Below are 12,783 nucleotides of genomic sequence, written 5' to 3' on the forward strand. Positions count from 1 at the left end.
TTTTATACAGTGTTGCAATTCCTAAAACAACCATTACCACCGATGAGATCCTGTTCCAGGTCTGGCAATTCTGAGTTTTACTGTCCATGCCAGGCCTAGCAGGAAAGAAAAATTCTAACTTTTAGTAATGATGAAAGGTGTAGATATAATTTTAAAAAGATTATGCTGAGGGGATCTCCATATGTGTGCAGTGTAACATGCGTAAAAATTCACTCTGCACACCTAGAACCCTCCTTTTCTAGCTGGCCTATAAAAACCTTCAAGTACCATCTCTGTAGTGCAACCAAAGATATAACTTGACCTATTGAAATTACACAAACAGAAAACAAACCAGTTGGACTAATGTTTTTACAGCTGTCGGCGATGCAATCACCAGAAGCGTACAAATGACAAACCGTATTTCCAGGCTGACCAGGTATATGAGGACTGGAAAATCCAATACAGGCCATAAATACAACAAACATGGGAATGCTCATTTATGCGTTACTTTCTATAGCGAGCTCCATAGGGTGATCTCGAGCACCTTACTTAAGTGTTCACTGATTAAAGTTCAATTGCTTTTGCCTGAATGCTGTGTTAGAAGCTGGGTTAGAATGCAACGGAAGTGAAAGTCAGGGAAACAATGAATGATTTGGAAACCTGATTCCTCCTTAGGAATGCACTGTAAGTCTATTCCCTCCCCTGCCCCACCTCAAAAGATCCTGATTTTTATGCAGTTCTAGGATCCAGAGTGCAAAAGCTCATCTGTAAACATTCTAGATATGTGGCCAGCACACTCAAACACACAAACGATAACTGCAATGTGAAAATCAGTTACAGAACTACAAGTAATCAAGGCAAATATCTCTTTGTTATACATATTAAACGTGTACAGTAAAAAACAAACAAAACAAAACAAACAACATGCAAAACAAAATGTATTGCAATTATTAAAAACCTGTATTTGATATCACATAAATCTGAAGTACCTTTGAGGATGTTTTTCATTCTGCTTAAACATATTTCAAGTCAGTAATTTTTCCTTTTCTTCCTTTCTGTAGTTGTCCTACATCAGTGCTTTAGAGCTGGGACAGTGATTATTGTTGTTTTAGGAGAAAATCGGTACTGGCAGCTAATAAGGACATCTCTTAATAACAACTGCCTGCTGCCTTATTAAAAGCAAGAGTCTTTTCAGAAGCTGTTGAATCCAGCTCCTGCAGCTGGCCAGGGATGTTGCTGTTTGTGTCTCAGTGTCACAAGTTTTGATGTTTATCATTAAGACCTAGATGCTTGCTATTATCTCAGTTTCACTGTTAACTGAAAGAATTTTTACACATCCTAACTGCAAGTAAGTGTTTTTACATTTGGACGAAAGAATAAGTCTCACAGAATTACAGAAGTTCTCAGGAAGCCTCATTCTTTTTTAACGTTCAGCATCCAGTAGGGACACAGCTGCTTCTCTGTAGTAGTAGGAGTGGGGAAAGAAGCATGCAGTAAAGGAAAATAAATCAAGAAAAGCTTGAAGTAAATTGAGGCCAAGGACATACGGCCAGGTCTAAAGTTCCTATTGTGTTGTTAAAATTAAGGCAGGCTGCCACAGACCTTCAAGAACAGCTTCAAGTTAACTCTGCCTTCCTTTCAAACTGAACCTGCAAGCAGGTTCCAGCTATGCTGTGACAGAGAGAGAAAGGTTCAGGTAATCCAGCTGTTTCTCCAAGGATCATGGGGTAGCGAGGCCTCCACGGCAAGGATTTTACCTTTGCTACAGCTGACATCTCACCTGGTGACATCAGTGTTTGCAAGGAGCCATCCCTTCAAAGTCAGAGATACTATTCTCCGCATCTGCCTTTTCCCCTCTCGTTCTCATGCTCAGTGTCTTCCAGTTGTACTTGAAAGCGAAGAAAGTCTGTCTAATCATCTCAATTAGCAGTAAGGATGCCAGAAGTAGCTTAGCAATAACAATAATCAGATTTTCTAAAAACCTGAGGAGCAGCAGATCGATCACATTTCACTATAGTAAAGTCAGGCTGTATTGATGAAGCAGGAAGTAGGAAACAGTGAGGGAAAGAAATTCTAAGTGTTTCTGTTTTCTCCCTATTCTCCGCCTGATTCAACTTGCCAACTCTCTTTATGTGTTACTCGTCCTCTTACAGTTCTTGCCTTTCTGACATCTCCGAGCAGCTGGTTTCCATTCCCTCTTCTGGCTCCTCTTTTCTTGATCCCAGTAATTTCTGCTCTCATCAAGAAGAAAAAAGAGTCAAGACTGAGGGGCCCTAAAGAAGCAAAGAACAAGACGGGGAACTACACCAGTGAAACAGAGGAGAAAAGACTCCTCACTGCTAAAAGAAATGGTGAAAGGAAAATAAAACTACCCCGTTCAAGACAGCAGACTGTGGCATCTGGTTAAATTCACTGGTAAGGCTTCCCACAACATGGGATAGCGAGTTACAAAATTATGTGCCCGCAGCCTCCGAAGCCTTTCCTGTGTTCGTGAGAAATGCATGGGTCACAAGACCCCTGCCTCTGTCATTAGAGTATCCTGAGAGAGACAGATGTCAGCTCTGTGAACAACTGTATCCTTACAGGTTAAGTACCCACAGAAAAAGACATCTACAGAAAGGAAAAAAGGATAAAATCTGATAATTCTTATCAAAACTTCAAAAACTTGAAATTAATTTTATAAGTTAAAAACAATGAACAGTTTTATATAACAACATCAAACAACAAACAGAAAATACACAACATTGCACAAACAGACATATAAACAGAAACAATCTAAAGTTTTGGGAAAGTACTAACCAGTTACTGACAGCAGCTGTGAAACCCTCACCTCCATTTCCTCCCGATGAGACCTGTCTCTATCCTCGAACTCACGAGTTCTTCGCCGAGCTTCTTCAAAGGCTTGTTGTGCCAATGCATCCTCCTGCTACCAAAGCAGATGACACAGAGTGACACAAAAGGTTACCTGCCTTTCTCCCAGATCACATTTCTTCTGAAGACCAGGGGTCACTTGGCAGCAAGGACAAGTGTGTCCGACAGGAGCTGCCAGACAACAGATGAGTCCCAGCAAATGCTGATATAGGTTAATGAAATAACACTCACCTTCATCACTGCAGTATGGATAACCAAAGCTACAACGCAGATACTACTAAAACACATTTGCAAAGGAGAACTGTTTTTCCAAAGCGGTTTAAAATGATGCTATTTTAAAAGCTAGGAATTCTCAAATGTTACATGAACAATGCAATACATTTTATTCTCCTTATACAAGTCATGTCAAAGACAGTATTCACAGGTGTGTGTAGATAGAGTTCACTAGCATCATTATATAAATAATGATAATTAATTCGCTTTCATTTAGAAAGAGTATTATCTAAGTTACAAATCAAATCAATCCCTCATTTGACCAAAAGCTGCTGAAAGTGCATCAGTAATCCTTATATGTCATTTAAATTATTTAAATTTTGATGCATAAGAAAGTGCAAAGCAGAAGTTATTCCTCCACTAATTCATACACATTCACATACAATGCAGAAGAAACCTGCGGGTTTCCAACAGCCCCATTGTTTCTTTTATTTTCAACAATGGCTTATGCACAGGAACAGATTTAATAAATTAATGCTCCAAAACCCCCTTTGAATCTATTTTATACTGGAAAAGATTTAAAATAAAGTGTTATTAATATATAAGATATTATTAACTGGATTACAATTATGTTAGCACATATTTTGCTCAGAATGAAAACCAGATAGCTCCATTCTCTGCCAAAATTTTAAAATGTTAAGAACTGAGACGCCTAAAGAGGTTTCACAAAACAGTACGAGATAAACTGTATTGGTTCTCTCTCCCTCCCTCCTCATAACTCCTCAACTATAATTACACCTTATTCTGCTTATTATTTCCCCCCCACAATGTTATTTTCAAGTTTATAGTTTTATTTAAAAAAAGAAAATCCTAACCTTGACTGCTAGAGGACATAAACATGTTGAGAACCCAACTAAATTTTAATATACCAAGGGATTAAGTGCATACATTCTTTAATTAAAGATAAAGCATCTCTACTGTGAGAGAATGTTAAATTGCCTTTTTTGCCACCGGCACAATCGTGCACCCTGAAGCTACTTTGTGAAATGATGTGAACAAGTGCCCCTGGTGGCCTAACACACTTAAATACAAACATCTGCCAATCAATAACTCCGCACAGGCAGGTCCCCAGAAAGCTACATGGAAAGGCAATGTTTAGAGCTGCCAATAAGATAACATTTTAACACTACCTACTATTTTCAAAAGTACAATTTGGCCCTAAAGGGGCTATCTTAATGTTCATGCAAGGCATAGCAACCAAGGTCAGACAGTGGAAACTAAGTTTGTTCTTAATAATGCAGAAGGGTAGAGATAAAACAGATATGCTTTTCTCCCAGATGGCTACAGAAAAGCTGCCTTCTTTCTACTTTACAGAAGCTATATACATCTTTATTACTGTGTTTTTCTAGAGACTTAAATGAAAGCAGATTTTTTTTTAATAAAAGATTGTTGCATTTTTACCATAATTTAAAGTGGTAATGAAAAAAAGCTAACATATACCTACAGCCAGAATATTTTAAAGAAATAGTCATAACAAAACCAAACCAACCAAACCAAACAAAACAAAACAAAAACCCCCCCACAAAATTAGAAATTCGTAGAAGAATCAGTATGTTGACATCCAGAATGAAAGACGTTGACAGCTGAAACACTGCCTTGCTCATGTCTGAGAGAGGGGAAAAGTAGCATCAAAATATATTTAAGTTAAAAAAAGTGCTCTACACTTGGTGATGCGTTATAACAGAAATTAATGTCTCAGGATCTTGTACAAGAGTTTAAAAACCTTTTTTCAAATGTCACCTGAATCTAGTAATTATAGCCTAGCAAATTTGGCTCTATGAAACCAAACTGTTTATCCATCTTAGCTTTAATCAGTAAAAATTCTCCTGGTATGAATCTAGCAAGAAATAGAAGAATGAGCAAAATATGAGCTATACCAACATGAGAACAGAACAAAATGAACCCCTCAACATAGAAAAAGGAAGCAGCTTACACACACCCGTACATGTACCCCCAAATCAGCACCTGGTAGGAAAACACTTTGTGAGAAAACCCTTTTCTAACTACTGAATCTGCAGAGCAGGAGCATGCTGTCACAGAAGAGGCACAAAAGCACTGAAGACACAAACGGTCTTTTAAGGACACTCAAATATAAAATCCAGGGATATTTCAGCCCCAAATGGGGAGGATATTCAAGCATGTACATAGAACTTTTTGTTAGTCCACTGAAGTCTGAGCAAGCAGCTGAACTGGGGCCTCCAGTAACAAAAAAGACTGCTTAGTAAAAAGACATTAATATGCTGTGAATTAAATAGAAAGAACGCTAGCTTGAAAGTTACAATTGAAGTACTTTATTGTTGTGCATGTGGGTTTTCTTCCTAAAATGTTTTTTGACCTGATGAAGGATAGTATAATTTCTAAAGTGCAGCAGCAAAGAAAAATTGTATTTGATCCCAGTGTTAATTAGTAAGGAGTGGTAAGAGGCAGGAAAGTGCAAGATGATTACATTTGTGTAAGGCAAGCCTCCCAGAAAATGGGAGTGAAGGGTGCATATGGGGGAGGGAGGGCATGCACGCCAATAAGACCTCTCATTAAAAAAAGCCAGTGGGTACCACAGACACTACACTGCACAGTATGAGGCACTTAGACCTGTTCTGACATCAGTGTTATTTTGGGATCCAAGTCAGTAGTTAGGTCCATTGTCACCAGCAATATTAAAACAGTTCTAAAAAAGGAAGCAAAATGACAGATGCAGGAAAAAGGAAACTGAAGAATGTAAGAGATTGCCCAAACACTTACAGTGCTGGTACACACATATACAAAGGACACAATGCAGCATGAGGGTGCAGCTACTTCTCTGTGTCTGTGTAAGTGCCTTGCAATACTGGTAACTCTTAGGTACTACGACTGTAGCAAATAAGATAAATAATGACCTCGTAATCACCGAGAAGCACAAACTGAAAACAAATTACACACCTGTGAGTGCACACATATCTCAAAAGGGTGTACAGCAGTTCCTCTCTTTCCAGAGAAAACCCTGTTGCAACAGGAACTGCGCTACCTCAAACACGGACACCCAGCTCTGGAAGCAGCGAATGCCACAGCCAACAGGAGCATTCAAGTAAAAGCCTGGTTCTGTGGCTCTTCTGACGGATTAACAAAAGGTGGCAGGACTGTTCTCAGCATAGCACACCCTCCCCTAGGCATCCTGGAGCAATCATGCAGGGCTGTCACTATCTCAAAGACACTGTTTTGATACAAAGTATTTATATTTAATCGAGAACACAATCACAATAACACTATCTCATTAATGTGCAATTTGGTTTCTTAAGTTAGGGAGAGGCAAGGCACCACAGAGCTTGCAACTATACATGTTGCCACATAAAATTTGATTTGAATACTTCCAGCTCTTGAACAGAAACAAATCAATCAGTTCTTACCTGGGCTCTCTCTTCATCAAATTCCAGGCAGCCCATACCATCCAGTCTCTGTAGATCTATCCAGCCTTTCCAGATTACACAGACACCATTGAGAATCATTGGTGCCTTCAAGTACACCTGAAAGAAAAGCAAAACACGTGTTATGAATTTGAAAGCATTTACACACATGCCTGCATGATGAAAATACTGAAGCAGGAAGCTCCCATATGTATTCTTAGAAGAACATCCAAACCAGCTGGTAACATGAGACGCCACTTCACAGCTTCTCCTGCCTCCTTTCCAAGAACTCATTTTAATCAAGTGAGTGCTGTAACTTTTGCCTCCTGTACTGGATGGAATAAATTTAAGCTGTGTTCTCATTTTATAAAGTGGCATGCACCAGGATTTGGTTAGAACTCTGCTACTGCTTTCAGTTAAAGTAGCTGTTTTTCTTGTCAGCTTACCTTTGTGTCACAAGGAAAGTGGCATGCTGCCAGGCAGGGAAGATCCTTCACAGCGCATTCAAGTAGTTAAACAAACACACTCTCCTACTCCCAAGCAGCACCATGTTTTGCCCCAATACGTGAGCTCTTTCAAAGAACGATCACCAGTTTCAGTCCTCCTCAAATTTACAAACTAGTCAGAGCGTTTACTAAAATATACTATATATGCGCCATGCTAAAAATAAGAAAGCCTTCCTGTGTCTATTCTAGCATTTGTGAAAGGCTCTTCAAAAGAAGCAACACCAGATGATCAAAACCCATCTACAGCATCAACATGCAGAGTGCCTTGAACTGCAGCAAGGAATAATGCAGGAGCGTAAGGCCCTACATCTAGATAATGGTAGATGATACAGTGATTTAGAGCAGAAGTATTTCCCCTTCTAAAGACCAGAGATTAATCTCCACAGAGGAAATTTAAAAAGAAGCAAATGCAACACTAAATGAGTTGGACACCCTGTATGTAATGACATCAGCCTAAAGAAAAAACAAAACAACCACCCACAAAAAACAAACCACCACACACATAGCAAAATTACCTAAATTGTGGGGAAAAAAAAAGAAATAAATCAACTTTCAGTAGTTATTTCAGCTTACTTGCAAATCAAACCCCTCATGGAACAGAAATTTGTCTATGTTGAATTGTCAAAGAAGCAAACCATGCACATGGGCCTGCACTCACTTCAGATTTAAATGCTGTCTAGACATTCAAAATCTTATTGAGTCTTTTTTGGTCTTCAGGGTGGCCCAGCTAAGTAGGGGAATTTTCACACAGCATCTTCTTTAATAGCTCTAAATTCATCCTCTGGCAAATCCTCATCGAAGTATCATTGCTATTTAGCACTACAACATGTGTCCAAGCAGTCTGACTGTGCCCTCCTGCTCAGCTCCGCGCTCACCAGCTGTAGGGTCACTTGAGCAGAAAAAGGAAAAGCAGAGAGAGGTGCAGAAGGAAGGTCAGCCTTCCTGATGCAAAGGCTGTCTTGGTAAAAATAAGCACTGAACAACTCAAAAGGTAATCCCTGAGTAGAGTAGAAGAGGGGGGAACAAATAATATTAAACTAAATGTTATTCACAGTATCACACTATGTTTGGGATTGGAAGGGACCTCAAAGATCATCTAGTCCAATCCCCCTGCTGGAGCAGGACGCCTAGGTGAGGTCACACAGGAACATGTCCAGGCGGGTTTTGAATGTCTCCAGAGAAGGAGACTCCACAACCTCCCTGGGCAGCCTGGTCCAGTGCTCTGGCACCCTTACTGAGAAGAAATTTTTTCTCAAATTTAGGTGGAACTTCTTGTGTTCCAGCTTGATCCCATTACCCCTTGTCCTATCATTGTTTGCCACCAAGAAGAGCCTGGCTCCATCCTCATGGCACTCACCCTTTATATATTTATAAACATTAATAAGGTCACCCCTCAGTCTCCTCTTCTCCAAACTTCGCCAGAGAAAATACACATTTGATCTCTGAACTTGATTTTTACAATTTATCACACTTCAGTATGAAGGGACATGGTCTAGTTTTAATCAGCACAATATGCAGCAGCTCAATAATGAAGAAATAAAGCTTAGTTCAAGCATATCCTCTTCCTACCAGCTCTCCTACTGCAGAGTCTGCACTAGGAGGAACACAGAACATTTTTCTGTCCCTGTATTCACAGAATAGCTATGCAAGTCATCACACCTATGTCTTCCGTGATGACAGCACACGATGCTGGGTGCAGATCTACTGTCCGACAGCCTTTGCGAGCAGAGGCGCCAGAACCAGCATGAGTAAGATGTGGACTACCAGGAAACCACCTCCCACGGCCCTCATTTCAAGATCAAGCATTTCAAACACGCTACATACAACATTACTCTCTTTCAGCACAGTCTTCAGTCATTCATCTCACAAGAAACAAATGAAGTATGCATCATCAGTTTAGTGGATATATTTAATTAGTTTTGAAGTGAAAGATGGGTAAGGAGGCTATTGGAATCAAGTCATTCTAAGAATGCAGAGTAATTCAAAAGCAAAGGGAAAAAACAGCAGCATAACCTAACCATGGGTCTGTACAGACAAAGCAGTCTGTACTCTAATGCTTGTTACTTTTTACAGAAGCAAACAAGCATTTTGCTGACATTCATTTAGGGTTTACCCTTCACTAGCCTCCCCTATCCTTCTGGCCCACAACAAAAGCCTGGGAAATCAAGTGACACAGGATTTCCCACAGATGACAAAATCTAGCTCTAAATGTTGTCCAGAATGAGAGTATTTTTTTGTTTCTTTGACCATGAATATTAGATGCCACCAGCTGCCTTGTTGCCCATTCAGTTGCCTTGGTCACCACAGCTGCTGGTGCATCATGTGCAGCTTTCATAGCCCAGTGCAAGCAGGAGGTAGCCCAGATGCAGCTGCCAAGGGGCTCAGCTCTTCAAACACAAAAAACACATCACCTGGGAGCCTGAGCAGTCCTGGAAGTTCTGTGAAAGCCTTCAGAAGTCAAAGGGGAAAAGGGAAACAAGCTGACAGAGCTGATGTGATTCCTGACAGCTCCTATCTGCCCTAAGCACGCTGCCAAAGCAGGCTGTGAACCGCTGGCATGCAGCCCGACCTTTCCAGATAAAGCACTCTGCCTTCGCTCCCGAATCAGAGCCCTTAAAGTCTTACACCACTGGATTCTCTAGGTCTTCACAACTCAGATAACAAGCATTTTTCACCCCTGAGAGGATGGATTCCTTCGCAAGATAATTGAGTTTTGAAGTCACTATATAATAATAATTCAAATTTAGTATAATTCATTTTGAAACAACAGGTGTTTATGCAGGAACTTTTCTCTCATTAAAACAGACAATAAAGCATACTGGTGCTTTTTCCTTTATTTTAGAGAAAATAATTTAGATCCCTTTCTCCCCCCTCCTCTTTCTGGAAAATAGAAAACACCTAAGACTGTAGCCAAAACCGTTTAACCACATATTTCCTTCTTTTCAGATAAAGCCATGCTGGTTCCCTTTCAATTTCCAAACTTAACGGAATTATTAATAAATTACCACTCTTGTCTATGAGCACATGATCTGTTACGGCACCTCAAAATCCAGCACAAAGTTGTCTTTTAAAAACTTTCAGAATTCTCTATTCTGAAATTTGCCTTAGGACAGTCACAGTAATGCAGCAAAGGCACAAACCACATTATCTCTATAAAGACCCCCAGCTTCCCCCCTTAATATCACTGAGCTGTACAGTTTGATTAAAAGTAGATAAAAGGATGTCTCTGTTAGAATAACTACTTCAAGGTTTTGTTGCTAATGGCATTTATCTAAAATTATAAGTCCTGCCCTCACCCCCAGGTGCTTTTCATAATAATATCTGGAAGTGAGTCTTGTAAAACTCAGGACACTCGGGTGAAAAGCACTAGAGAGTGGCAGGAAGAAGAGGAGGTTGGAAGTCAGGCAATTACTAGTTTCATATTCAGTGGAAGAATTTAATGCTACACAGAGAAATCCCAGCATAGGGCTATACAAGCTGCCTCCTTTCACAGCACAGTCCACCCAATAAACCAAATGAAGCATGTTTTTTCTCACAGCAACAGTAGACAGATGTATAATAATACTTATTCTCCTCCTTCAATATTTGTGTAACTAAGTTCTCCCTCATTGTGCACCCTCATTTTCCACACACCGGCTCAGCCAAAGCTGATTAGTTTGTTAGATTCTGAAACCTAGGTAAACTGTCATATCCTGACATCTGCAATTTTTACTATCTTAGACAAGCCGAAATTTGTTCAGGTGGCTGTTAGCAAAAAAAGTTTAATTTCACTTCAAACTACATATTCCCTTTCAAACTCCTACTACAAATCAAAATAGCATTAGATTTTTTTAAACAGGAAATGCACACATGTTACTTTTACATTGGAAACAAGCTTTTTGTGTTAGAACAAATATTCTGCTTGCTGACTGAACAACCAGCAAAAGCAGACACTCTTGTCCTGGCACATTATCTGGATGGAGCATGAACAGCACTATAAATACACACAAACTTGAAGGGGCTGCACAAGTAGTTGCGCTGCGTTTGTGCTTCCTCAGCCTACCAGATCTCAAAGGCCTCTGTGCCAGACCTTCACTATGCACTGTATCCCACCTTTCTTTTCATGCTCTTTCAACTATCTGTTACTCCTTTTCATCTGCATTTTAACAAGCAACGCTCTCCTCCAACTCCAACTAACTGGGAGTTAGCGTTGTTGTTAGAAACAGGAAGGGGTTTGTCTACTGTAACACCACTCCTTCACATTTTAAAAACCAAACTGGATTTTAATATAGTGAAGCAGACAGTGGACAATTCTCAATTACTTTAAAAAAAGCTGTGTTACTTGAGCACAAGACTCAAACCCTCAGTTTCACATCCTATTTTAGTTTTCTAGTAAACCCTTATCTCACAACACCAAGGTATTTAACTGATGTGCTAGAGATATGCTATCTGTACGCTCCATCCACATATCCTGCAGTTACAGAAAATGTTCCTTCTCCTAAAGCAACCAAGCCGCTTCCTCCCCCAGAGATTGCACACAGTTCTCACCACCCACCGACTAATAAATCTGAACGCTGACAACAGGCACCAAAACCACTGGGACCAACTTCACCCCTCCCTGGGAAACACCAGTCCCCAGTGAACTGGTGCTGTCCCCTCCCTTCTCTTTTCATTTTCCCAGCAGACTGGAGCAAAACACGTTCTTTCAGAAGAGGCTCAGCTCTGACTCACCGTCTGCCTCATCACACACACATCTGCCCATTCATAACTACTCGCACGAGCTGCCTTTCTCCCCGCTGAGCCAACTACATACGTCCCAGTTTTCATCCCACCTTCCCCTGAATCATACCCCACTTAAAATATTTCAGCAGCAATCCACTCAGTGACTTCACCAAGAAAGAAAGAGCTGCAAACTCTTTCTGCAAGTATGAAAGATGTTGAATTGGTTCAAGCTAACATCATTTCAGCTTCTCCCCAGATAACAGGGCTCTCACTTGCATATCATAATCAGACAAGGGTTACTAGCCTTGGTTTCAAAAAGAGAAGCAATTTACGAAAGACAAATAAAGAAAAAAGGAAAAAGAAAAAAAAAAAGCTTTTCTAAAACTTTGCAACAGAATTTGTAACACTAAAATCCTCAGTCATTTGGGGAGCAAAACAGGATAGTACCTTCATCAGCGTAACAACAACTGAAGTTACAGCAAAAGCTGACAACTCCATACAAGGCTTCAGGCTACACTTTCAGATACTGATCACTTAGTTTAAAATAAACTAATGAAAAATACCCAAGTGACAGACAGAGATTACAGCACTTATCAGACTTCGTCGGTTCAACTCTGAAACAAAACCGTTGTAACAAAGTTTTACCTGGGAATGAAACAGTAAATAGAACTAGATAAAAAGAATCCCATTTAGAAAGTCACTGTGAGTGAAACAGTTTTTAGTGTTTTTAATCTTAGAACAACAGACATCATTACAAACTGTAAGAGCTCAAAAATCCAACAAATTTACATCAATCCTTCTGTCTCATGCCTCAAAGCATTCTTCTTCCTTTAAACACAAAAAGAAAATGTTTTCAAAGTTATTTGGAAAGCTACATATTGAAACAGCTTCCACTGTATGAAAATGAGGTTTTGTTAAAATTCAAACCCAACACTATTTTGTGAAAAGAAAAAAATGCAAAGGAAGTGATACTTCCTGGCAAAACAAAAGTCTTTCCTGAACAGTTGTACGTGGATGACCAAACTGTGGCTTTCAAGATGAGCACAGCTCTAAGTTTCTCACGGGTGGCACCGGTG

General features: G+C 39.9%; 1 protein-coding gene across 3 annotated transcripts in view; it reads right to left on the reverse strand.

Moving 5' to 3' along the window:
- The window catches only part of CBFB (core-binding factor subunit beta), a 40,946-nt gene that overhangs the window by 11,439 nt on the left and 16,724 nt on the right, over positions 1 to 12,783 (reverse strand). Inside the window, exons 4-5 of one of the 3 annotated variants that reach the window (XM_082063201.1) lie at positions 6,504 to 6,620; positions 2,810 to 2,905 (exon numbers count right to left, since the gene is read on the reverse strand). In XM_082063201.1, coding sequence (XP_081919327.1) covers positions 2,810 to 2,905; positions 6,504 to 6,620 — 213 coding nt within the window. Of the gene's footprint in view, positions 1 to 2,778; positions 2,906 to 6,503; positions 6,621 to 12,783 lie in introns of all 3 variants that reach the window. The other 2 variants (XM_082063202.1, XM_082063203.1) reach the window with 2 other exon arrangements.

Source organism: Streptopelia decaocto, assembly GCF_964273445.1.
Source record: "Streptopelia decaocto genome assembly, chromosome: 11".
Classification (NCBI taxonomy): domain Eukaryota; kingdom Metazoa; phylum Chordata; class Aves; order Columbiformes; family Columbidae; genus Streptopelia; species Streptopelia decaocto.